Source organism: Phlebotomus argentipes, unplaced genomic scaffold (assembly GCF_947086385.1).
Source record: "Phlebotomus argentipes unplaced genomic scaffold, Phlebotomus argentipes genome assembly scaffold_4, whole genome shotgun sequence".
Classification (NCBI taxonomy): Eukaryota; Metazoa; Arthropoda; class Insecta; order Diptera; family Psychodidae; genus Phlebotomus; species Phlebotomus argentipes.
Window position 1 is genome coordinate 13,408,852 of NW_026776174.1, and position 26,743 is coordinate 13,435,594.

Consider the following 26,743-nt stretch of genomic DNA (forward strand, 5'->3'; position numbering starts at 1 on the left):
GAAGAACACAAGAAATTCCAGAGATGAATTCTTCCATAAGTGCTCGATTTGCTCACTCAAATGTTAATACTCGCTTCCTCTCAAAGTGCGGGAAGGGAATATTTGGATCAATCTGTTGATTCCAGGTCGTAACAGCGATACGAGTAATACTATAAGGGCTTCAAGTAGGATTCCCCAGTGCTGGACTTCTCCCTGCAGGAAAACAGAGCAAATTTCTTATCTCTTATCTTAAAAGAAATGTCTTAAGTTCTTTCTTCTTCATATTGTTTCTTCTCTTTTGTGTTTCATTCTTCTAGTTTCTTAATTGTCTGAGCAGAAAGGTTAAAGTTCTCCCTGAAATCGCGGGTTCTTTTGCAATTCAATAAGAATTTGGACTTAAGAGAACTTGCTTACTTCGATTCGCGTAAATTATCAGGATTGATGGGTTCATTTTCCGGCAAATCTTGGTGCAAGTCATTAACCTTCGCGACAATGTCGCTGAAGCTGGGTCTGTCGTGAGGATTTATCTTCCAGCAGGACAACATGAGCTCGTAAAGCTGCGGTCCGCAATTTCCGGGCCTCTCCATCCGGTAGCCGGACTTCAGGAGGGTCAGCAGGCGATTCGTGGGCACGGAAGGGTAGGGATTTCCGCCAAGCGTGAGGATTTCGTACAGCAGCACGCCGTAGGACCACCTGCAAAAACAGTCTCTGAAAAACACTGAAGCGCGCCAAATTGTGGGGAAAACTCACACGTCGCTCTGACTTGTGTACACCTGGTGCGTGAGCGATTCGAGGGCGAGCCACTTAATGGGCAGCTTCCCGTTCCCCACCTTCTTGTACATGTTCTCCTGATAGACGTCCCTGCTGAGGCTGAAATGCGGAGAATTTGCCGGAAATCAATAAGAGATGCCATTCGAACACATCGCAATGCTTCACTGACCCGAAATCAGAGATTTTCACCACGTTATCCTCGCACACCAGCACATTCCGGGCAGCCAAATCGCGATGAACGACCTTATTGCATGCCAAGAATTCCTGCAATGGAAATTGGGCAAATTTCATTTTTATTGACATGCGAAATTGCTTGTCATTCGGCGTAAGTATTCTGCATGAAATTTGAACTGTAATTGTGGCAATGAAATGAATTTGGCTAATTTCGATAATCATAGCGTAAGTAAGTAAGGTAATTAATTAGAAAAAAAAATCCTTTAAACACTGACAAGAATTGGGAATTCATTCTCAATCCAGAATTTCCTAGAAAATTCTTTTTAATTAAAGTCCTTGCTTTTTGCTGCTTTTGCTCATGATGAAAATAATGTAAAAAAAATCTGAAACGTTCATTGAGAAGTGATTAAGTAATTAATCAAATCATTTGTGCTTGCAATCGATGCGAATGCACACAGCTAATTAAGGCATCCTGGCGGAGGAAGAGAATCAGGAATTCATTAGCGAGGCCAACGATAGGCTAGGATTAAGTTATTATATAAATCGCGACTGATAAGTTAATAAGTTGGCAACAACTCTAGATTTTTTTTTTAGAAATATGAACAAAAGGAATTATCTCGTTATTGAGGTTGAGAAGAGTAGACGAATGGCGCCTGAGGAATAATCAATGCTTGTGAAACTTAAAGAGCTTTTCTTGCAACCAAGTATGTCATTTATTCTCTTTGAGTCAATCCTCAAGATCTCCTCTCGATTAAATTTCTCTGTGAAAAACACCTTTGCAAATGATTAAATGCACTTTTCCCACATCAATTTGCTTTCGATTTACTTCAATTATCCAATAAAAAAACACTGAATTATTCAAAATAATTACAAAATGAGGAAATGTGGTAACTTCCCGTTGCCGTTATGGTAACACAATTGCGACAACGTCCACCCACTAAAAAATCTTCTTCCACGTTCGGAAACTAATTGGAAATGGTACAGAAAAGGGCGGAAATTGCATTTCCACATGAAAAACACAAAGTGAACTATATGCGTTTGCAGAGTTTTAATATTATTCCTCATTTTTCCTGACCAACTAGCCTATAATATAGTGGAAAATACCGATTTCGAGAGTGAAAATTAATATACAGGTTATTCTTAATGTTTTTCCATGTTACCTCTAATTACAATCTATAATTAATTTGCGAATTTCCGTTTATACATTCAACCCTTTCAACCCAAACTTCATATGAAACTTTTTAATGAATATTATTATGCCAATTTTACATCGAAATTAATTATAAAAATTTACAGTGGGAAAATGTATGATTTTCCCTTACTAACTTGCCTATGATTTTGTACAAAAAAAAATTTTCCCAGTCTTCACATTGCCTCTAATTGCAATCTAATTAATTTTGCTTGAAATTTCTTTGACTTTCAACCCGAAAACCGCATATCAAACTTGTTAATGAATACACAATTTAATGTTGAAATAAATTCCAATTAATTAGTGTGGCAAATGTGGCGTTAAGGCAACCTCGACGCTATTGCGCTTCAAATATTTCGGATATAATAAACCCATCTGCATATTCTATTTCGCAAAGCCAATAAATCCCTGATAATCGCAATTCAGCATATCGATGGACACTTACCATTCCAACGGCCACTTGACGCGCAAAGTGCAGCAAATCCCTCTTCGTGAGGCACTTGCCATCGGCGTCGTCCTGCGAGTGCCTTCGGGACGGCGACAGGAGCGTCCCGTTGGCCAGGACGCCGTTGTAGCTGCGGTTCTCCACGGCGTTGGGAATCCTGGGCGCCGTGCAATCGCAATCCGTGATCTTGATGGTGCACTTCCGCAGACTCGACGTGCTGAGGTCATTGAGATTGGCGTCCGCCTCGATGGGCTGCACGATCTCCACGAGGCAGCGACAGGCGTTCGTGCAGGACTTCTTGTCCTGTGGCGAAATCTGGTCATAGTGCTCCGTACCCTCGAGACTCTTGTAGTTTCGGAACCTCTTGTCGCCCAATGAAGTGTCGAAATTGAAGATGCTCTCCGGACACTTCTGCTTCTCCAGCGCTGGCGTCAGACTAGGGGAATTCCTCTCCTGCCGCGCCACTTCCTGGTGCATTTGTGTCAAGTGAAGCCACTCAAGTCTGCGAATATACAGACAAAATTCCATTGACGAGGAACATGAGAACTTTCGTGCCCAGTGAAGAGGAAGAGAGTTGCTCACAATCCCACTCGATACTTTTTTTCTCTCAAGTGTATCAATACTAAATACACGCGCTCTTTTCGCTAGGCAACGAAAATAGAATGATTCTTGATCAACAAATTGCGTCTTGTAACAATTGTTCAGGCATCGCAAAGGATGTTTTTCTGCTGCGCAAAGAGGAATAATGGAAAAAAGTGTTTGCTCCATGTTTTATGTTGCCACAGAAGGTGGAGAAAGAGGCGAAATTCAGGGGGGAAGATTCAATTCACTCTCGTGCTTCGAATTGCGACGAGCAACACAAACAGAAGTATGTGATCTAAATATAAAAAATGTCTTTATTTGCTAAAGAATTTAATTTAAATTCACAAATCTTTCTGCATCAAGTGCAACGTTTCGTATTTTGTAAATACACTTGTGCATAGAGCAAATAAGTCTCAAATTATGTACTTAGTTTGTTAGTAAAAGGAGGAAGAGATTGAGATATTCCTCTGCAATTCATGAAATATTCTTCAATCTTGCTTCAAACGTTATCTCTAAAAGACTAACAAAGGCACAAAATGAGAAGCTCTTTCCAAGAACTATTAATACTAAATAATTTATTTGAATTACGGGAAATAAAATGCTCCAAGTGGAAGATAATATGGCTAAAATCCGCTCCTAAATACTTTCTCATTGCGTTGTGCGCCAGTTTTGATTGAATTTTTAATAGTTTTAATGTTGGTAATGTGAAATAAGCGCTTTGCGGATCATATGAAGAATTGGAAAGGCGTTTGATGTCAATCATAAGCTGATATGATTCATATTCATTTACCTCAGATAGTTGAGGAGGTTTCCTTTGCTGCAGAACTCTGTGAGCAGCATCATTCGATGAATGTCCTTTGTGCAGTGTCCCAGGAGACCAACAATGTTCTTATGAAATCCCACAGACTTCATCACCTCAATTTCCTGTTTGAACTCCTTGATCTCCTCGGAATTCGGACTCTCTGTGTGAAGGAAGCAATGCAGGAAATAGATATCAATTCGATTCTTGGTAAGAGCATTGATTCCACTCACTCTTAAGCATCTTCACGGCGACCAGCTTTTCAGTGCCGTCATCCATTTTCACCACTCCTTTGCGCACCAGAGCAAAAGCTCCCTCTCCAAGCTCCCCAAGAATCGTCACCTGATCCATCCTGACCTCCAGCTCATCGCTGGCCAGCATCATTGAGTCCGAGTCAATTGTGTCGATGTTAATTGCGCTGCCAAACATGCTGTGCTTGATATCAAAGTTGGAATTCGGATCGATGGGCGCCTTCTGCTCGAGTTCCTGCAACAACCAGGAACAGCAATCATGACAGGGAATATCCTCGCTCTCTCTCTTCCTCACCTCAAAGTACCTCCGGCGCTTCTCGATGCGCCTCAACTTTGCCCGCCGGTGGAAGAGCACCACAAACACCACGCCAGCCACAGTTATGAAGAGAATGGGCGTTAGAGTGAGCAGCAGGATGCCGAAGATGCCCAAACTGTCCGATACGCGCAAATTCTTGTCAAAGAATTTACTGCCCTTGGCTGTGGAGAATCCTCCAGCGGACCGCGCAATAACCGTAATTCCGTACTGAACGCCCACGATGCGAATGGCGGGAAAGAATGCCCACGTGCTGTCCTGAAAATGTATTTCACGAGACCTTCAAAACTCGATTATTTCGGTATTAAATTGAAAGCTGAAACATTCCGCAGGCAAAAGGTTTATTTATTCTTCTAAATATCCCTTTAATGTCGAGTCGAAAGAGAAGGAACTTTCAAAAGTCAATCATATAACAGGAAGTGGCCGAATTAATTAAACGTAGATATGTAAATACATATATATATATATATATATATATATATATATATATATATTTATATATGTAAAGAGTTCATGTCTTAACAAACTCAAGTGATAATACGCTATAATCAATACAATATATTAATTAACACTGTCAATCACGTTGTAATATAATCAGCGCATTTAATCCCAACCTGAAGTTGTAATCGATGTCTATAATCAAGTCTACAATGTCTATACCTAAATTCTGGCACAAAGGAGTGTGTTTGACTCTGATTTAAGTGTTCATCACACTAATAATGATCTATTGAATTGAGTTGATGAGTAAATATTCACAGCGAAATGCAATCTTATTAACCTGCAATTCCTCTTGTTGGATTATTGTTTAATTAAAATGCTCTTTGATCCATAGTTTTCCGGATTTACCACTATAGAGACCATAGAGCAGAGACAGCGAAAGAGAGAGTTTTAGTGCTTTTTCGCATATCCATATTGCAATTTCGAAACTTTTGTCCTCTGTGGAAAATGCAATTAGCCGAGTTTTAAATCTTTTCTGAAAATTTCAAGTTCATTCGTTTATGTAAATTCTTGGGAATGTATCACATTTTACATGCCCTTGGCATTTATGAATTGTCATAGTATAATGAAAACTAAATTGCATAAAATTCTCTTTGTAAAATGGGATAAATGAGCATAACATCCACTCACTCCGGACACATTGAGGGATCCGCTGAGCGATGTATTGTCGAAGAGATCTGAAATGTTGACAATGTAGAAGTCTGGCGACAGGAACGGACGATCCCAGGTCACATTGATGTTGTACACGTGATTTTCCACCAATTCCTCCTGACTGCCAATATTCCTCGGCTCGGGAGGCGCTATTTTGGGGAGGATAAACAGAGAAATGTGCAACATCATTACACAGAATTCACTTAACAATTAATGCAGAGAGGAAATAATGCGGTTATCTGCACAACACTTCCCTGATGTCTAACCATTTGCCATTCAAGGACTTTAGCAGTGCATCTGAAACATTTTCCTGCACTTTCTAGACTTCTTCAACTGTGTGCACATTACACACGTTATTATAATCTTATTTTGTCTGAAGTCCACCAATAAAGCGCTATTTTAAAACCATATTTGTATTTGTTAATTCTGAATTTTATTGTCCTCAAAAAGTGGCAATTTCAGTTTTATATCAAACAGACTCAGGCATTAAAAGCATGATTAGGGTTGACTTTTCCATGTAGAAATTGCTTGCAAATGTTTAAACGCTTCTATCTCCCCCTTAAATCTGTGTAAAAGCTTTACCGCACGCTTCAGTGCTGTTGTCGAACCAATCCAGACACGTGGGCACTTTTCTGGTAATCCACTTGTGGGAGCGATCTTGAGACGAATTCTTGAGATTCAAGGCGCGAATTGACACACTCAGCTCAGAGCCGAAGCCGATGTTTGGCAGCGTGAATCTGTAGTGCGGATCTGTCTGGTTGATGTCCTTCCTTTTGATGTAGAAGACGCCCTCGTCTGAGAAATACCACATGATTTCGTAGTGGCAAATGAAGTCCTCGGTCGGCTTCCACTGCACCACGGCGTCCAGGAAGTCGTTCTGCGGCTGCAGTGTGTAAGTGTCCAAAGTGGTGGTGTTAATCTCCAAGGGTTTGTGATTCTGCTTCAGAGTGTTGAACTTGTACACCTTCCCAATGAACGCGTATTCGTGGAATTTGTTGATGACCGTGCCGGAAACATTGTAGCTCTTGTTGGGCTCCAAATTGCGAATTTCGATGATTGAGCTGTTGGACTGATTAGAGAGCAGAACACATTGTAATTAGAAGAAACATTTCACATAACTCTCCTGTTAAATCCACCTCAATTAATTGGCCTGAATGAAATTGTAGTATTACGCAAGGCTTTCAATTTACTACAGCGTGGGCACTAATTATAGGTCCACTGCAGGTATCCGGGGTGTAGGTAGTCTGGGGCAAAATCAAAAATATCAAATATGGCGTTTGATTGCCTATCCATAGCCAAAACAAAACCCCCAATATGAGGCCCCTCCGCCGGATCCTAGGGATTCTAGGGAACTTTATCACTTTCTGGGCTGGCACTAATTATAGGTCCACTTGGGAATTTTCACTATATCTCAGTGAAAAAAAATCGGAAAATTCTGAAAATCATAAGGATCCTTCATTTTGAGTCCAGAAACCATTTACCGTCGCCACACCCCGCCTCGGTCCTCCGTGGACCCCACTGTTTAAGGTCTTTGCCTAGTACTACGTGATTGCCCAATATGGGTCCTCCGCATTGGGGCGGGGGGCCCAATGGCCACAAACTCCTTCGTAGGGCTTGATTGAAGCCTCTTGAGCATAATTGGGATTTCTGGCGCCGATACCCTTTCTGAATCCTGGCCTTAAGCACTTCTTCTAGGGTCTTTTTCTGCTTCTTCGGGCCCAAACCACCCCAACCCCCGGACCACCCCCAATGAAATGGGGCGAAAAGTTCTTAGGACACTTCTAGGAAACCCGTGGACCCTAGATCCGGGGACGGGAAGTGCCTCGGAGGGAGCGCCCTAACGTGGAATGAGAGCCAGTTGAAATTCAATGAAAAACCATACAATTTTAGGTGGTTTTCGACTGGGTCTCATTCCACGGTGTGGCGCCCCCTCCGAGGCGCTACCCATCCCCGGATCTAGGGTCCACGGGTTTCCTAGAAGTGTCCTAAGAACTTTTCGCCCCATTTCATTGGGGGTGGTCCGGGGGTTGGGGTGGTTTGGGCTCTTAGAAGCAGAAAAAGACCCTGGAAGAAGTGCTTAAGGCCAGGATTCAGAAAGGGTATCGGGGTCAGATAGCCCAATTATGCTCAAGAGGCTTCAATCAAGCCCTATGAAGGAGTTTGTGGCCATTGGGCCCCCCGCCCCAATGCGGAGGAGCCATATTGGGTGATCATGTTATGCCAGGCAAAGACCTTTAACAGTGGGGTCCAAGGAGGACCGGGGCGGGGTGCGGCGACGGTAAATGGTTTCTGGGCTCAAAATGAAGGATCCTTATGATTTTCAGAATTTTCCGATTTTTTTTCGTTGAGATATAGTGAAAATTCCCAAGTGGACCTATAATTAGTGCCAGCCCAGAAAGTGATAAAGTTCCCTAGAATCCCTAGGATCCGGCGGAGGGGCCTCATATTGGGGGTTTTGTTTTGGCTATGGATAGGCAATCAAACGCCATATTTGATATTTTTGATTTTGCCCCAGACTACCTACACCCCGGATACCTGCAGTGGACCTATAATTAGTGCCCACGCTGTATAGAGCACATTCATTAGGAATTCTATGAATGTACACACGTGATTAATAAAGTAGTATTCAATGCATTCAACTGGAAATCAATAAAATTGAAAACCCTTCGTGTAAAAAAGCGAAGCGGTTAACAAAAACACAAGGTATTTTCCTAATCTTCTTCACAAGAATTCAACAGATTAATTAAGGATTAAAACGCGGTAACGCGCAGTGAATAAACTTGCCCAATTTGGCAAGTTAATGAAGTGGATGGTAAAGAGAACAGACAAGGGAATTTATGCGGAAAATTCCTATCTAACTCAACCCATTTTGCACCATAAATCAATTTTCTGACACTCAATATCCTTATATTATCATCCCTAATTCATGCACAAGTAAATTCACTCAATCATTACTGTGTTGCGGCGTAAGATGATAAAAAAATGTATTTTAAAGTAAATAATATGAAGAAACGGGGTAGAATCTGTGCTTTTCACCAAGAAACTGAAAAGGAATAATGTGTTTTAAAAAGTTGTTGGCATTCGAAGCAGAACTTAAAGAAGCCGAATATCTGAAATTGTTATTTTCCCAGACAGTATTTTCCTCAGTATTTAAATGAGGCAAAAGTGTATTAAAATTATGTATTTATTTTGTTGAAATGTGAATGGAAAATTTCTTGGAAATTTTTAATGAAAAAAATGTTATGGCAAAACGCACAGAGCTACATGAAAGAAATATCACTTGTACGATTTTGAAGGAAAGCATTTTATCTATGTAAGACATAATGTAGAGATTAAAATGTTACCAAACATCATCAATCTCACGCATATTTCACACTTACCAAGTACACTGTCCTCTCATTGTACGACAGATCGCTGGCCTCTTTGATTTTCACGAGGTAGAGGCAAGAGTCGCAAGGGCGAAACCTTGACCTCCGCGCTGAATTTCCAAGTGTTTTCCTCGCCGTGCCATTAGAAGAGGTCGACCAGAAGTCCATGCCACGCGCCCGGCGATTAGAATCGGCCGTCTGGACTGCTTCCTCTTCCTCTGCGGATTCACTGACCACCTCCAGGGTTAGGCTGGTGTCGTCGCGACAGAGCAGCCGCACGCCGAATGTGTCACTGGCATTTATCGGCCGGCCGCCGCCCGTGTCGCCGCCGGAGCCGCACTTCTTGTAGCACAGCGACAGATTCTGCAAAGGATATCTGCTGAAGCGCCTTTTTCCCAATGTTTATAATTGAAAAACTGCCTACATAAGCTAATAATAGCTCTTCCACAAGATGGTTTTCTCTTCTACGAGAAGGAATTTTATCAATTAACTTCCCAATTAAGCTGTATAAGCGAAAAGTTAAAGGAATTTTGTATACCTTTCTTGCCACAGAAACCCAAATTGTGCCTCTGAGATTGAATGGGAGAGATTTACCTTGTAAAAGTAAATATAAGATATGTGCCTTAACCCATTAGCAACGATTGGGTCGTGTAAGTCCATTGAAGTATAATATTTTTTGTTATAATTCATATTTATTACATTATTAATTATAATCTTTATTATTATTTCCTTAGAATCCACTTGAATTACTTTAACTGCAAGGAATAGTAAGTTAATTGCGCAAAAAGGACACACACTTTTCTCTGCAAAATGTTCAATATTGCCTGGGATTTTTCCTGAAAACATGATCTCAAAAAGTTCCGGTGCAAGTTCTAATAATAAATTAATTCAAATAAAAAAATTGCTTCCGATTTTCTCCTCAGAAATTCTTGTGCCATGAAAGGGTTGTATTTTGAAGGGTCTCATTGTGGAAGTTGTTGAGTCTCGTGTTAATTGTTTGTTCATGTAAAACAAGAAGAAGTTCTGTGATATTGTAATAAATAGTTTAGTAATTGTTGTTGATGAAATGAAGAGGAATGTGATATTGTGCATTAAATAGCAGAGAAGTAATTCAGATGCATTTCAAAGAGCTGCTTTAACTCAAAGACTTGGAAATCAACATTCCAAAACAGAAACTATCGAGTCTCTATTTATCTTTCTGAAAATTTAACCACTAAACAATAATAAGGGGAACAAATAGAAATGATTAAATATCATTTTATTTGCTGGACTTTAGCAGCTTCAAAGAATTGAGTTTAGATGGTCAACGCTATTTTCCAGGGTTGAAACGTGATCACGAACGCAATGGATATTCTAATAGCATAATTTCTGAAATGAATTTGCACTCACAGGGTTTTCTCTTCAAATAAGCGCCACTCAAAGACAGAAATACATTAAACTGACGCAAGGATTTATGAAATGTTACATTTACACAAGCTGCACTCGGTGTAATGAAAATTGAGGAAATCATGAGAGCGGAAATTAAAATACAAAGGATTGTTGGTTGATAGGAAGAGGAATTATATTTTGCTGGAGGAAATTAATTAATTAATTAACCAAAAATTAAATTCGCAAAGGATAACAGCAAGCTTAAGTGATACATTTAATCTCTACATTCGAAATCATTTCAAAACGAAGTACCTTTTGTATAAAATTATGTTTAAATGTCTGTTATAAAAAGGAATTTCATACAATATTCAGCAAGTGAATATGAAAAGTAAAGAGATTTAGAAAAATTTGTTGAATTGGTTCTTCAATAACTTACACGTGCCAAAAACAAACATTCATTATAAAATTTCTAACAAATATACTTTAGTGAACAAACTTTACCTAGAAAATACTCAATTGAAATTAATTTCTCGTTGAATTTAAATGTATATTTGATTAAATGATACATTTTTGTATGCATTTCAAAACTATCCACTCAACGTATGCATGAATATCAATTCAGCAAATACAAGAGAAATGAATACAAAATTCAATTACTACAAAATCTCTTTCACATGAAATATTTTCGATGAAGCAGAAATATTAGATGTATGAATATGATACGAATAGATTTTTCACTCAATTATTCCGTCCTTCATTGAGGACAATAAACTCTGGGCGCCCGGAGGGAAAATCTCTGTTTGCCTGGGAGCTCAGATTGGTTTTGATGACAAACAAGCAGAAGAACAGCACCGCGAATCGTTTGTCTGCGCGCTGGGCAGAGAAGTACCGCTGAAACGTGACTTGAGGCACAGACAGCTTTTGCTCGCGGAGCTTTAGAGGATGCTGAGTGGCAGATTGCTGTGTAGTATTTGAATTTCGTGCTTGTGAAAGAATTACCTAAAAACTGAGTGCAAATCGCAGACGTTCTGCGAATCTTTGGCATCACAGGTGAGAAATGTGCGAGAAGAAAGGCGCTGAATTTCCACGAATGTGTCACCAAGTGTTGGACAGAAGGTGAAAAATATCGTCACACAGGGGGAAATATGTTTATTGGTGGAATTACCATTTTGGCTCAATGATATTGGTCTCTCGCGTATTGCGAGTTTTGTTGTTTCTCCCCATATCCATGTCTCTCTTGCTAATCGCCTTGGATTATTCTGGTGTGGAAATTGATTTCCAATTTAAATTTCACCCAACACTCGACAGTGCCAGGGAATAATTTAATTTTCTTATATCAACGGAATACCTACTAAAATTCAACCTCTATTTCTTTTTTTGTCGTTTTCCGTCCAACAACAGAAAGACTCACACCACCCAACTGTCACGAAGGAGGAAATATCCGTTGCAGAAGCCGCAGTGTTTGCCAATCCTGAAGCACTTGTTGCTGCGTTTAGGCACTCTTTAAGGCTCCTTTAAAGTTGACATATTTTTCTGCGAAAATCCTTGTACAATTTCAAACGAAAAAACATTGAGAAATAGACAAAAAGGCGGAGCTTTTGAAACGGCGGAGCTTATTAATCATCTTAACAACTTTGGCACATCTTCGTAATCGACAAATAAATTGCCTTTCATTTGATATTAATCAGCTTTTCACTCGATGAAAGTTGGAAATTTGAATTCTGAGATTTGTTTTTCAGAGTAAAAGTTCAATTTCTGAGCCGATATTTCTTCAATGTTGGATTTAATTTCTTTCTCTTGAGAACCAATGAAAGAGCTCTAGATTCTGAGAGCAAATCGCTTCATAACAGAATATATTCTTATGCAGTTTTTAAGCTCGAGTCGCTAATTAACTACATATTGTATCTCTAACACAAATCATAATCTTTGGTTAATCGGCGTTCTCATTTTCAAGTTGTTTGCCATTGTTTCAATTTGCATTGAATGTATTGTTTTGGGACTCTTAAGCGGATGGCGGAGCTTAAGAGGGATTTCACAGTCTATTCTCGTGAAACAAGTAGTCTCAACACGTGTTCAAATAATCCTCTTTTACCATCTCTCGAGGTACATAACGTTTTAAAGTATTTACATTATTCCACGACATCAAAGCGCGAAAGCACAATCGAGCGCAAATTGCCGCGGGCGAAAGCTATAAAAGGCGCTTTGCTTACCTTCGTCGGGTCGTCGTCCAGGCACTTGGCCGTGCACGACACGGCGGAGTAGAGCTTCCGGTCCTCGCTGGCGTTCTGCAGCAGCAGCTGATCGCAGTTGATGTTGTTGGTCACGAAGACGGTGAGGCAGAAGATCTGGATGTACTTCACCACGACGATTTGCATGGCGAGCGTGCGATTCAGTCAAATCTGTCCACGAACAGCGCTCAGCCGCCCATCTGTTGCTTCTAGACTGGCGGCAGGCGAAGAAAGAGGGGCAAATTAATGTGATAAATTGGCCTCAACTCCGCAGGCACGCACAAATCCAATGAAATTGATGAATATTGAAAGAGACACATTCCTTTCACTGGAAAAACCCAGGAAAATCCCTGCTCTGTGCCTATTTTTACCGCAGCGTCTCGAAAGTTCACCCAAAATTGCGGTGACAGAAAATATTTGATCCTTCAGAGACTTATGCAGACTTCAGATGGATTCCCAATCAAAATTCGCCCACCGCATTTTCTCTACCTCGCCAAGATTGCGCGTAAAATCTCTAGCTAAGAAAATTGGTGTGCTCAGGAAGCGACGAAATATTGATTTCTCATTTGTTCCTTCCTGTCTAGCCTGTCTTTCAAAGGTATTAATTAAGTGGGTTTCTCTGTCACTTCGATGAATGATCAAAAACAAGAATTAGGAACAGCGTTTCAATCAGCAAAACAGTGTGACATTTTCAATAGAATCTCTAAAATAAACTTTATTCTTTTTAATTGAAGTTTGCATAAGTATAAAAAACTTTTTTCCAGAGAATTTGTTTATAATTACATTTTCCAACATTCTATTTCCATCAATATAATGTTTTTCTCTGATGTACTGAAAATTTGATTGGGTTTCATATCGAAACATCACGGATTTAATATATTTTACGGATAAAAACGTGCACACGAAATGCATATAAATCACGTAGTGATTTAATAATAATTCTCTGAAGATAACTGAAAAGTGTTGACCGACAAAAAATCCCTAAAAGTGAAGTAAATTTATGTTAAATGACATAAAATTGAAAATTTCCATTTTAAATTGACTGAAAAATCAATAGTGGGAGATTTTATAGTGTTTTTCAAAGCATTGAAGTGATAAAATTTGTAAATTATTGTAAAACATGGCAAAATATTTTTATTAACGCGTGAATAATATTTTGTTGGCATGTTTTCCAAATATTTCATTGAATAATTTATGTTAAATTATTACAGCCGTTTTTATGAAATATATCTTTTCATACTTATCAAAAAAAACCGAGCATTCATTGAACGCTTTATTATTAAAATTGAATTATGCACAGAAATGGAATGAATTGAATATCTGCTTTAGGCACGACATTTTTGGAGCATCCCATCGGAAATCAACTGTTGAATTTTCATGCTTTTCACCAGCAGATGAGCACAAAACTTGTGGTTTGTTTGCGGAAGAACACACATACATCAAGGGGTGTTGTTCCACCCATTCAAATACATATTTCCGATTTGCTATTTTAGTGACAGACTCTGAAGGGATTGTTTGTGGATCAACAACAGAAATCGTGCACATAAAAGGTGTGCCAATCAATGGAAACTTCTTTTCTTCTACACTTTCCCTTTCTTTGCCCCGCTTTCTTTATTTTCACCACATTGCTTTAGAACATGCAGGTGTGTAAATTTATAATTTCAATTAAAATCATAAAAGGATTCAATTTATAAGCTAAATTCGCTCCACTTCACTTCCAATCAATTCAATTACTGCAATTCTAATACACTTATATTCTAGACGATGGAATTTCTCCACTTGGTACAAGTTCAGAAATTGAATTCTCGGACAAAAATGGAAGGAGAAGAGGCTCGATCTTTGCTCTTGAAAAGTAATTTCACGAGTACTTAATTCAGATCATTTTCTAATATGGAGATCAAAAGAATATCTGAATTCTTTCAGATTAAGCATTCCAACTCCTGAAAAAGGCATTTTTTACGTATTCTTTAGCTTTTCTCTCAGTCGGAAAAATAAACCACGCATAATGAGGATTTTTTCTCTTATTTACTTACCAGATATTAATGTTCTCCTTGGAAACTTCTTGGCTTGATGTGTGCCTCGAAAGGTTTCCTCTCTTCAATTCTCCTTTTTCGAGTCCCAACAAAAAAGTCCCTTTCTTCGAGTCTTCTTCCTTGCGATGCTTGTGTTTTCTCACTTGAATGAGGTCTTTAAGGACTTGTTGGAAATTTGTGTCTGATTCTTCCTCCTCAGCGCACACTTTCGCAACACACTTCAACAGGCTTTGGCACTGTGCAAAATTTTTCAGTTTCCTCCTTCCGTTTTCTCTTGAAATACGCCAAGTCACTTCACTGAAAGTCGCACAATCTTCGTGTGTAATTGTAGTTAAACAGATAATTGGGTAAGTTTGCAGAATTTATGTACTTTTACTAAAGAACTCACTAAACACTCTTCTATCACAACCACACGAGAGTAATCCTGAATCTTCTGTGCTCTTCACCCTCTCAAGACGCGCACTTGACACTCTAAACCAGCACGCACAGAGGTCGGATTTCAACTGGTGACCGATTAAACTGCTGCCGCTCGACTGAGTGAAGGCAGAGCTTAAAGCTCAGCCTTTTTCTCGCTCTCGCTCAGTCACTTCTCCAACACTTGTGACGCTTCTTCCTCAACCTACACCAACAATTCGCCGCACAACAGGTCTCAACGGAGGGACGAAAGCGCTCACACGACGCATGATCGGCAAATGGCAATGAATGAAAGCTGGAGCGATGCTGTGATGCAAATTGCAGGGAAACTAGCAAAGCTTAGCGTGTGCTTGTCGAACATTGGCGCAAGAGAGCTTAATGCCACAGCAACTCTTAATGTCATCAAGCTTAGGAGATTAAAAAATCAGTGAATGATTGAACAAATTTACATAGACAAAAGGAGATTTCCATTTGAAAATATTTGAATCCCGGGGATTTAGTTTTATTCTCAAGTGGGACGTGAAATTGTTCGCTTGGTTCTGATATTCTGCACGCCATAGAGAGAAAATTCTTTAACAAAATTCGGAAAATACATACCAAAAATCACGGTTCTCTTTATATTAGCAGACTTACCTTATTAAGAGCTTTCTTTTGACGGTTTTCGATGTTCTTTGATTGACTTCTTCTAATTATATCTCTCACAGTTTCTAATTTTTAACCAACTTTTCATTTTATTCACTCAAGTCTCAGCGAACACTTTTCCACGCGAAATTAGTTTATTGACTTTACGCATTGCGTGAACCCATTATTATGTTTAGAGTGTTAAAAGAAACGTGTGAAAATTCACTAGAGCGATAAATTTCAAAATTATGTACGAATCAAATGTACAAAAATGAATACGATTTCCAGTCTGCTATTCGTAATTCTGCCTCATTCAACTCTCAACATCTCAAAAGGACTAACCGCATTTAGTTTTCAACCCCCATAGAAGCTTTAATAGTGCTCTTAATAGACAAAACATTAGCAGATGAACTAATTTTCAATTCTCTCTGCAAATTGCGTGTTGTTAGAATAGATAATAACAATGGGAAACCATTCAATTATCACGTTTGCTTTTCGTTTCAGCATTTTGGTCTGCAGAAGACCACAGAAGAATTCTTGTATGAATGAAGAAGCACTTTCAATTAGGGTTATTGAAAAGGAAGTACAAAATGCAGCGCATTCAGTATTTCTATCAAAGCGAACAGAAAAGAAATATCATCACTGTGTCCTCTTCAGAAAAGACGGCACCAAAGAAAGTCTCTCAATTCAATTTATAGTGTGTTTTATTCTTATTAGCAAAATGAATGTTTTTTTTTTCTCTGCAAAAATTCTAGTCTTGATTGTGACTTTTCAGCTAATTTACTGAAAAGTCAAATCAAGAATAAAATTCTCAATTCACTCTTTCATCTAATACTTGAATTTTTTCTTTTTATCTCTTCTGTAAATCATTTAGCAAATTTTACATGCTAATCATCTCACACTTAACATGTGTATGAAAAAATAATTAGAAAGTTATTGATAAATTTGTTTGTTTCTTTGATAGTTTCATGTCCTAAATCAACTCTCTTTTTTTCCTCTCCATATGATCAACAGTGGAAGAGCGGAAAACTGTCACATTTCCACCTCTTCCTCCTGATCATGAAGACTTCTTCTTTTTTTGGGGTGTTATTTTCTTCACTTTCTCTCCCGTTTTTTCTTGTATAAAATATCTATGCAAGTATATCACATAATTTTACATAATTGGTATTGCGGTGGAATACCAAACATACACACACTGTCTGTGCAAAAAACTACTTAAGATTTCATACATATTTCCGTCACTCCTTGTATACTCGCTACTCAACAGAATTCCTGGCTAGAGGATCATCGCGATCGATGGGCGGCGGTGAAGTAAGTACTTCAACATTCTTGCTCGGACCCTGCGTCAGGTATCCAGCCGTTGAATTTACTCCTATATCGAGAAGTCCATTGAAATAAAACCGCAAAATTAAGAGAAAATAAGACTCACCCGTCAAATATCCGCGAATGTTGGTGTCTGTGATGAAGAGATCGTGCTTCTGATCCCTGAACTCCGCCCAAATGGGACTCGCGTTGAGAATCTCATTCACGCGATCGCCATAGTTGAGATTATTGGTCATGGCTTTCAACGCCGCCACAATCTGCGCCTTCACCATCGCCGGATTGTCGCCCAACTCGAGGCGTGTGGTGAGAAGATTCAACAGATACGGAATCAATTTGCACTCCAGCGATTGCCTGATGAGCGAATCGTGCTGACACTTGAACATTCGACTCAGCGTCTCGCACGTCGTCGCCGTGAGTTCCCTGTTATTCTCCATGCACTTCTTCAGCGATTCAATGCACTCCGTCTGTGCAATGGCAGCCACGCAGATCTGAAAGGGCATAAATGGATGCGAATGCACATAAACACATGTCACATTCACACAAGCTTTGCCGCCAGTTCTCATTATCACAGAGGGTGAATCGCTATGACATTCAGAGTCCACTTAAGCGTTGGAATCAAGAGTAAAAATCCCCAACACCTCATCAAAGGTTACATTGATATTCTGTGTGAAATTACATCATTTTCCAACGAACAGAGACAACTTAACAAACTCTATTGAAGAAAGTTAATGTTTAAATTGGCAAGTTCTTCACTTATTTTTAGAGTTGATTGCCAATAAAATTCACCGAGAAACACGTTTACCACTTATGTGCTATCATTACTAGATATTAAATTTCCTCTTCTCATTTCCGATGCATTTCTGTGGAAGAACTTTTGCAAAACTCCCTCAGTAACTCCCACACAAGCCACCCAATTGCAACCAATTTCAAACAGATAAATTGCTTGGGATGCACAGAGTTTCCTATCGCAAGGAAGACTGTCAAGCGCCACGGAAATTCATTCATAAAAATAGAATTGCAAAGTCAAAAGTATAACTATTGCATGAGATGCTCTCAGGAATCCATGAAATATCGCATCATAATCAAAGAGGAGAAAAAGCAGGAAATATACTCACATCGGAAAGTGATAATTGATGCAGAACAGTTAAAGCACTCTTCGGTTGAACTGACAATTGACGAAAGAATTTGGGAATGTGGCCGAGAACGGGAATGGCATCGGCCAGGTTTGGTTGAGCATTCAGGAGGGAGACAAGAGCCGTTGTCGACACGTCCAGCACATCTTTCTGCTTCTGCAAGACACGAGAGAAAAATAACACATGACACTGACACACGCTTAATTGATATTAATCACCTCGCCGCCACTCTTGCTGATGTTCTCCACCACAAAGTCCAGCAAGTCGGAGAGGAATTGCTTGGGTTTGCGCAGCGTCCATCCCGGATTGGCCACGAACAGCCGCAAATAGACACCAGAGACGACCAATTCGCTCGTCACGATGTCCTGCAGGATCTCCGGATCCTTCCACAGAAGCTTCGGATTGTCTTTCTGCTGCACATAGAAGCTATTCGCCATGTCCGTCACGGCATCACTGACCCTCTCGCGCGTCTTGTCATTCCATATCAACTCGGGATGTTCGTGCGTTGATTCGTACATTTGCACAGAAATCGGTGGCGAGTCAATCATGGCATCCAGGAAAACAGCCGGCAAGAATTTGCACACGGAAATCCTCACTTTCGGTCCACTCAATTTATCCGCTGTGAGCTTGGAGAGAATCTCAGCGCTCGCTTCGCGGATGTTCGGATGGCGAGAGTTGCAGAAGAGATCAAGCAAGTAGATCACGCTGCCCTTCATCTGCGCCTCCTTCACCATTTGCTGCACATTTATCAGGCCACTCAGCGTCTCCAGCACTCTCACCTGCACCTCCGCCAAATCCCTGTCCTTCAGAGCCACCAGGAATTGTCCCAGAATCTCACAAGCGGCAATATCGCTAACACACTCCTTGTTTCTCGACACCAGCGACACAATCTCCAACGCCAGCGGCTTGATAACACCATCGCGATCGCAGAGATTGCGCGACAAGAAGCCAAAGAGCATCTCAAAGTGTCCAATGCACTGAATCTCCACATTGGGATTGCTCTTGATCACTGCAATCAGTGCCTTCAGCACCATCACAATGTGCTCAATCGCATTAGGATCCGCCGCAAAGTCATACTTCGCCGTCTGTTGTTGTTCTTCGGCCAGCGAATTCTTCGTCCGCGACTTTGCATACTCCGACAGCACGCCGTCAATCTCCGGCATCTTCTTCTGGCCCACCCTCATCGGCCGCAGCGGCACAGTGGAGGTCATCAGCTGGGCTGGCGTCAGAGGCTGTCGCGAGCGCTGGCCGAGCAGAAAATTGTAGCCTTGCTTCAGGAACTCCAGCAAATCAATCACAAAAGTTTTGGGATTGATGATGGGAAATGTTGGCATATCGATGTAGATTCTAATGAAGATTCCTCCAATAACAAGCTCGTCTCTGTTGAAGAGCAAAAAATATGTTTTTTCAATATTCATTCATTATGCAGTTGAATATTCTCATCAATTCCGCTTCTGATTGACTAATTTCACTTCCCTTCCACTTAAATCAACAGTGAAGAACTGTATTATTTTAAGGGAGAGATTGATGTTTCAGCATGTCATTTGGACTTTAAATTGCTGGACTAGAATACGATAAAGATTGATTTTTCTTAGTAAGATTATCCAAAGAAATTCAAAGCATAGATATAAATATTGGAATATTGTGAATGTTTCAGCACTTCGCCCCTTTGAATATTTCTTACGCAAATAGTATACTAAATATGTCTATTATTCGAGGTATTTCTGAGACTCTCCGGGTTGATAACTTCAACCCCATCATTTAACATTAAACAACCGTATCAAGAATCAATCCAGCCATTCAATGCATTCACTGCCAAAGTTTGAAATCCGAGAGGAAACCCCAGACCAGGTGAAACAATCTCCTAATTGAGCCTTTCCTCTGACAACTCTAATTAATATAAATGGCTTCTACTCACTTGTGAGCATCAAAGGTGAATCCCTCGACAATGGCATAGATATCCGTAACATCGTCATATTGTTCTTTGGAGCTCGTTGTTCTCTGATACTCGAGGAAATCAATCAATTGCGCCCGAGTGCCATTGTCCCAAATCAGGTAGGGATTCCTCGTGTTTGACGTCAGCATCTTCAGCACATCCGCAGCCGGATCACTGGAGAACTTATTAGCCACGAACGGCGTCACGAGTCTATCGAGTATCTTCTTCACCACCACATTCTCCGGCGACCCATTTATCGCATATTTCTGCTGTTCCTCCTTCGCCGTCTCGACCTTCTTCTCCTCCTCCGGCAGCGCCTCCTCGGCCACCGCCTCCTCGCCCTCCACGTACGACTTGAAGTTGCCCTTCTTTTCACTCTGCACGAGATTCCTCGCCTGGGTGTTGTACGTGTTGCGCAGAGCGAGATTCGTGCCACCCTGGTAATTCGAGTTCGCCTGACTCGCCGCTGAAGTCTTTGGCTGAACCGGAGGCGGAGAAGATGTAGACAGTTTGGGCTTCGCCAGATTCGTCATCTCGTAGCCAGCTAGCGAAGCACACGCCAGAATTGACATCTTCGCCAGATTATTCGCCACTTTCTGGTTGTTCGACTTCTCATCCGTAGCCACGCCGCTCTCGTCCAGCGTGTAATCATAGTCGAACATGAAGAGCAACAGTGACCACATCACGCCATTCTTCACCAGTTGCGATTGCAGATCGAGATTATTCGCCGCCAGACTCGTCACCAAGCCCACAGACAAGGTGTGCTTGAAGTACACCACTCTGCACACGTCCACGACCAGTTGCGGCAGTTCCAGGATCTTCTTCTTGCAGTTCTCAAAGTTGCACGCCACCTCGAAGCACATCGTGATGTTCGATATGACCTGATAGTGCAGCGACTCCGGCTTCGAATCCGCACCCATGATGGACACGCACCGCGAGTAGGCTTCCAGCAGCGCTTCGATGCCCTCCTCTCGCCTCAGCTCTTCAGCATTCAGCGCCGAGCAGTGGACTGTGTGATAGCACAGCTCAGCGGCCGCACTGAGCAGCGGCACAGATTTGGAGAAGAGCTGCTCGTCCTTCGTCTCCAGCCTGATCGTCTTGATGAGCTGCGGATAGCCGGCGTACTTGTACGGCCGCAATTCCTCGGCGTATCGGTCGAAGAGAATCGATTGCGTGCGAAGAATCAGGACAATATTGCTGGGACTCGGTCCGTCCGTCATTGCAGTTCGCGCGCACAGGAACTCATAAGCTTGATTCACTCTCACGAAGATATCACGTCCTTTCGGGTTCTTGTCCGGATGATACAGCTGTGCCAGTCGATAGTAACTCTTCCGAATCTGCAAGTGTAAATTGAATGGGAACTTTAAGAGGATTGCAAACCACAATTCCAAAGTTGATAATTATGTTTCATGACTGACAATCAACTTGTAAGCACAAAATTGAGAGAACTCTAAGACGATTATAAATAGATTAATCGCCTTAGTTTGCATCAAACTCAGCAAATGAATTTTTAACTATCGAATTAAATCATTTGCTCTAATTATAAAGTTTTCACTCACCTGCGATTCCTCCGGATTAGGCGTCTTCGTGAGGTCAATTCCCAGATCTTCGTACGCTTGCTGAACCGTCATTTGTGGCGGTTTCTTCTCCACTTCATTGCGCCAGGCAATCAATGTGTGCTTCAGCAGCTGCACAGGATCCGGAATCGGCCAATTGGGGAACTTGATAGTGTCACACAGATGCCTCAGGTAGAAGATGTGGCAGAAGAGCTCATTCTCCAGCTGTGGATAGCTGATTATCGGTATCGCCAGATAAGGATATCTCGCCATTGTGTGTCCTTTCAGCCGCGGCGTGAAGTCTGCAATGTGTGCGGAGATCTTCTCAATCAAGAGTCGCCTCATCTCCGAATTCCAGATGGCTTCCGGCGTGTCAAACTCCCCAAGGAAGATCTCAGCGAACTTCTCCGCACTGTGATTCTCCAGGAAGCACACCATCGCCTCAGGCAGCAGTTGGCCCAGGATGCTGCGATGCATGATGCCAGACTGGGAAGTTTCCTCGCCGCGGAACGCCTGTCTCATGTGTGTCATCTTGAGGAATCTCGCGATCGGGAGGATGTTGCTGCCCGTGTACATCAGCATGAAGTAAAACACGCCCGTGAGATAAACCTTCGGCATCTCCGGATTGTCCTCCATGATCTGACAGAGAAGTGTGGCGACTCTCTCAAGCAATCCCGGATCGTGTGTCAGGCAAACTTGGACAATATGCGGCAAACAGATGAATTCCGACAGTTTCCTGGACAGTTTTGGTCCAGGAATCAGAACAGCAGCACCATCACGAGCGCGACTCGGGAAGAAACTCGTGCACTTGATCAAAATGTCCAGAACAAGCGAGGCCAGCTCAGTTTCGTTGTACAGCGCCGTTCCCTTGGCCATCAGACACCACTTCAGCTGTGGAATCTGCTGCAGAGACCGCCATCCGTCCATGCCAATGGCCCAGCATCGCGTGCGCGGATTGAGTGCGCCCTTCTTCCACAACTCCTTCAGGTCGCTGAACGTCACGGGTCCGCATCTCTCGGGCTTCTCGCCCTCCTTCTCCACATTGTAGTACCAATCCTTCTCCTCGTAGCACGTCATGTTCGGTCCCGCCTCGATGACGTTAGTCTTGGTGTTGGGCAGCGCCCGGCCGCGATGCAAATGCGCCAGCGTGATCAAATCCACCAGACAGTTCACGTGATCCGTGAGCGGTCGACAGTTCGCCTTGTTCAGCACGAGATTACGCACTAGATTGAGCAGAGCGTCTCTCAGCGCCGGCGACAAGCATCTGTCCAGCATCTGGAGAATGTAGGGCATGTCGCTGAAGAAGCCAATCTCCTCGTGATACCGCCTGTACACTTTGGCCAGCGCCTGGAGCGACGTCACCGTCAGCTGGTCGTCATTCACGCGGTTCCGACACAAAACTCTCCTGTACAGCGCATTGAACAGCTCCACAGGATCCGTGACGAGATTCTGCGGCCAATCGTCCCTCTCCAGAATCAATCGTATGTAGTAATCCCCAATCTTAATCTCATCCGCCAAGCACTGATACTGCACCTCGAACTCCTCGTAATTCCACGCCACCAGCAAACTCCCTGACAGATCCTTATCATTGGAGAACTGCCTCAACTCATTCTCCAGCGCCGCTCGCAACTCCTCGCGCGTCTTGTGATTCCAGATCAAGTTGGGCATCGTGTGATTCTGCTGGAACTGGAAGAAGAACAGCGGCAGATTCATCACACTCTCAGTCGCCTTCTTCTTCTGTCGCCTGTTGCGCAGCACAATTGGCCTGTTCTTCATCGCTTGCTTCACCTTCTCCTGGCGATCGATCAGATTAAGGCCCCAGTGCTTGATTCCCTCCAGATGCTTCTCAATCACACTCCGCGCGCCCTTGTTGGAGTGCTGAATCGCCAACTTCAGGTTGTCCCTGAAGTTCAACTTGTCCTCCTCAACGTCCGTCTTCGGCACCTCATCTTCACTCTCCAGGAACATCAGCAATCCCGCTGGGAAGATTCTCTGCAGCAGCTGCATGGCGTCGTCATTGTCCGTGATCCAGAGTCCCACTAAGTGCCGCGAGAGCTGTCGATGCGTGGCCATCGTGGTGTCATTGCTGGACGTGTACAGCGCTATCAGGAGATGTCGACAGAGCGCCGCTTCGTCCAGGGCGAGAGTCTGCATTTGGTTGGCCACTTGCGGGCCTCCCTCTTCAATCAGCGACCGCAGCACCAATCCAGCGCCCTTCACAATGGCCAAGGAGGGATGCTGGAAGAGCCTGAAGAGAGATCTTCCGCGCGACGCCACCATTTCCAACAGAATGTCAAACTGCTTCCCGTCTGTAGTCTCGCTGTATGGCACACACAGGGCGAATGTGAGGAAGTCCAGCATTGCCGACAGCACCAGAGCTCCGCTGCCAAGATTCGCGTGTCCTGTCCACATTTCTAGCAAGCTCTCGAGGAAGCTCTTCGACGACAGCAGCGAGAACTTGTTCAGCTGCTCCTGCTTCAGGTCAAAGTCCGCATTCATGGAGTGCATCAGGGAATTGATCATATCAATGGCAGCATAAGTCACGGCCAGATCATTTCGCCTCAGCGACGACACAACTCTCACGCCGATCGCCTCACGGAATCCCGGCAAGTTTGTAAACGAGGCGAATCCCACTTTGCTGGCCAGCAGACGCCGCATGGCGTGAAAAGTCGCCTCCACTTCCAAGTTCGTCATTTGCGCCGCTCCATCAACTTCTTTCTGACTCAGCGCCTGAAGCGCCTGCACAATCAGGCGCTCCTTGTTCTCGGCAAACAAACTGTCCTGCGTCACGCTGTAATTCAGCCCGGAATAGGGAATGTTGGCATTGAATCTCTCCAGAATCTCCATGCGTTTCGCCGAGTTCTGAATATTATTGATCACGAATCGCATAAGATGACTCTCCGTCTCCTCATCCACCGGACAATTCAGCGGTCCCACGCGCTTTCCTCGCGGCGTCTTCGAGATCCTCACGTGAACATCCTGATTCCCACACGACCGCACCGCATCCAGAAGCGTCGCAAGCAACGAATCCCTGTCGTTCGTCAGATACGTTCGCACGAGACCGTTTCTGTACTCAATGCAGAACATCTGGATGTTCTCACGATCGCGCACCAGCGCAAAGATCTCCGTGAGCGGTCTCAGCGTGCAGATCGTGTACGTTTGCGGGTCCCTCTCGAGAATCGTCGTCTCCGTGAGGCACAGCGTGCGTCTCGTCTGCTCAGAGTGTCGCGGCGTGATCTTCTGCACGAGGAACTCCGACATGGACGTCTGACAGTGATCAGCAGAGTACGTCCCGAAGCGCTCTCGCTCGAATCTCTCCATCGTGATTTGACTCTTGAGCACTTTAATGTCAAAGGCGAGGAACTGCGATGAGCACTGCACGATGTTCTGCACGATTTCATGATGATTCAGCGCCTTGAACAGATGCAGACGACTGAAACCGCCGCACGCCACGACAATGCCACCATCGTAGTCCTGGATGCCTGCAAAGGATCATTAGGAAGTCACTAAGAAGCTCATCAATACGCTCTACTTGACTATTTATAGGCACAAAGCGCACAAACAGACTATCAAAAGTTGCCTAATCAGTAGTTATTGATATGAAAAGCAACTACATTGCACTCAAAACGCCTCTTTTCCGAGTTTATTGCTCCCTTTCGTCTCTGAGCCAAACGCTTGTTTTGTAAACAACGCGAAGAAGTATTGAGTATGCATCGAGAGAAGTCAGTTTTGGAGTCTCTTTAGGAAGCATTCGACTGTGAAACGCACGGAAAACGGCGTCATATCATCAATTTCTGTCCGAAAAATCACAATTAAGCACCTTCAACACAATCATTGATTGAAGCATTGTTTTTTAGTCTGTTATCTTCAAGTGTTTTTGATACAATTATGCAATTGATAACGCGCTGCTGCTTAATTTCCCACGCCTTTTATCGCACATTTTCTCAACACAGCGCACAAGGAAGCAGTTCAAGTCGTCATCTGCGTAGCTTCATAAGCCACACAGTTTAATTACTCTCGTAAAATATGTTTCTGCCCAACTTCCTCCAACTCACCGATGATGCCCTCGATGTCTTTGTAGCAGTAGCTCGCCATGACGGTCTCCGTGGCCGGATCGAGCTGGTCCAGGGAGTACGGCGTGACTTCCAGCACGATGGGCAGATTGATGCCCGACCAGTGGTGCTTGTAGGCCTGGTACTTCTGCACGGGCTTCATCTTCTCGGCGAACTCCTTGTGGAAGCGCAGGATGGACGTGAGGATGTCGTTGCGGAACTCCGACGACAGCTTGATGGTGTCCAGCTTCTTCTCCTTGCGCACCGTCAGCTGGAACTCGTGGATGTTGCCCGTCTTGTTGGGCACCACGCTCACCACGTCGCCGTACGGCCAGCGATTGGTCAGGTCGAACTTGTCCGGGTTGTAGGTGGACACTCCGGTGGAGCCGACGCCCAGGATGCGCTTGTACTTGCCCTTCCACGAGTGCTTCGTCACGAGGAAGCACTCCAGGTCGACGTTCTCCTTCATGGCCGTCATTTCCGGGTGGGGACGAATTCTCTTGAGGATTTCACGTGGATTCTCTCTCTGTCCAGAAGAATCTCATAACAGCATTCTGCAAGTGAGAGAGACAGCGGTAAATGGGAGTTTTTGCTGGTCGCCCGATAAGCGAGCAGCTGAATCACTCGCAATTGGCTTTAAGAGGGACTCCCCACTTGGCAATCCCCTTTGTTCCGCTCTCGTGGCCGCAGAGCACTAGCCCAGGCGCTGGCCAGCTAGCAGCCCCGTCCGCTGGAGGCACAGCAAGCGGACGGGACAAAGGAATTGGCGGAAAAAGAGAGAAAAACAGAAATTGCGAGAGACAACTTGTCAAAACTGATAACACTCATTTTCCCCACTTTCTCCACCAAATTCCACCGTATTTCCACACAAATTACCTCCGTGGTGTGCCTACAGTGAATATCCAGCACGATTTTTCAGCCAAATTGCCCTTTTTCCACGTGAAAACTCACTTTTATCTCGACTCTCTGCGAACTTTTTTCACCCACGTTTGACAGCCGATCGCGAAATATAGAAAACTGAGCGAAAGTCGCCGAATCGTCGCCGAGCGGCGATGTTTC

The 26,743-nt window shown here is 43.1% G+C and overlaps 2 protein-coding genes across 2 annotated transcripts; both read right to left on the reverse strand.

Annotated features, from left to right (window-relative positions):
• Positions 1–77: 77 nt before the first annotated feature.
• Positions 78–12,763, reverse strand: LOC132258526 (tyrosine-protein kinase receptor torso). The gene is made up of 11 exons (XM_059755857.1): positions 12,599–12,763; positions 9,033–9,383; positions 6,214–6,721; positions 5,632–5,801; positions 4,486–4,761; positions 4,173–4,425; positions 3,931–4,102; positions 2,559–3,060; positions 920–1,014; positions 730–849; positions 78–672 (listed from the first exon to the last, which is right to left on the reverse strand). Exons 1-11 carry the CDS (start codon positions 12,761–12,763, stop codon positions 390–392), a joined length of 2,895 nt encoding a protein of 964 aa, XP_059611840.1. The 3' UTR covers positions 78–389.
• A 3,607-nt stretch (positions 12,764–16,370) lies between these two features.
• On the reverse strand, positions 16,371–26,677 carry LOC132257732 (dnaJ homolog subfamily C member 13). Its single transcript, XM_059754756.1, has 8 exons — positions 26,561–26,677; positions 25,688–26,238; positions 21,636–25,114; positions 20,059–21,413; positions 18,359–19,520; positions 18,123–18,296; positions 17,114–17,495; positions 16,371–17,056 (listed from the first exon to the last, which is right to left on the reverse strand). Exons 2-8 carry the CDS (start codon positions 26,160–26,162, stop codon positions 16,941–16,943), a joined length of 7,143 nt encoding a protein of 2,380 aa, XP_059610739.1. The 5' UTR covers positions 26,163–26,238; positions 26,561–26,677; the 3' UTR covers positions 16,371–16,940.
• Between the last annotated feature and the right edge of the window lie 66 nt (positions 26,678–26,743).

What these genes read in the sequence shown, in the direction of transcription:
- LOC132258526 (XM_059755857.1), bottom strand. Translation starts at nt 12,763, where the DNA reads ATGCAAATCGTCGTGGTGAAGTACATCCAGATCTTCTGCCTCACCGTC. An exon ending in AACCTCCTCAACTATCTGAG is followed by an intron (nt 3,061 to 3,930) that starts GTAAATGAATAT and finishes GTATATTCGCAG; the next exon opens with ACTTGAGTGGCTTCACTTGA. An exon ending in GTCAAGTGGCCGTTGGAATG is followed by an intron (nt 1,015 to 2,558) that starts GTAAGTGTCCAT and finishes TTTCCATTGCAG; the next exon opens with GAATTCTTGGCATGCAATAA.
- LOC132257732 (XM_059754756.1), bottom strand. Translation starts at nt 26,162, where the DNA reads ATGACGGCCATGAAGGAGAACGTCGACCTGGAGTGCTTCCTCGTGACG. An exon ending in CTAATCCGGAGGAATCGCAG is followed by an intron (nt 21,414 to 21,635) that starts GTGAGTGAAAAC and finishes TTACACTTGCAG; the next exon opens with ATTCGGAAGAGTTACTATCG. An exon ending in TTCACCTTTGATGCTCACAA is followed by an intron (nt 19,521 to 20,058) that starts GTGAGTAGAAGC and finishes GCTCTTCAACAG; the next exon opens with AGACGAGCTTGTTATTGGAG.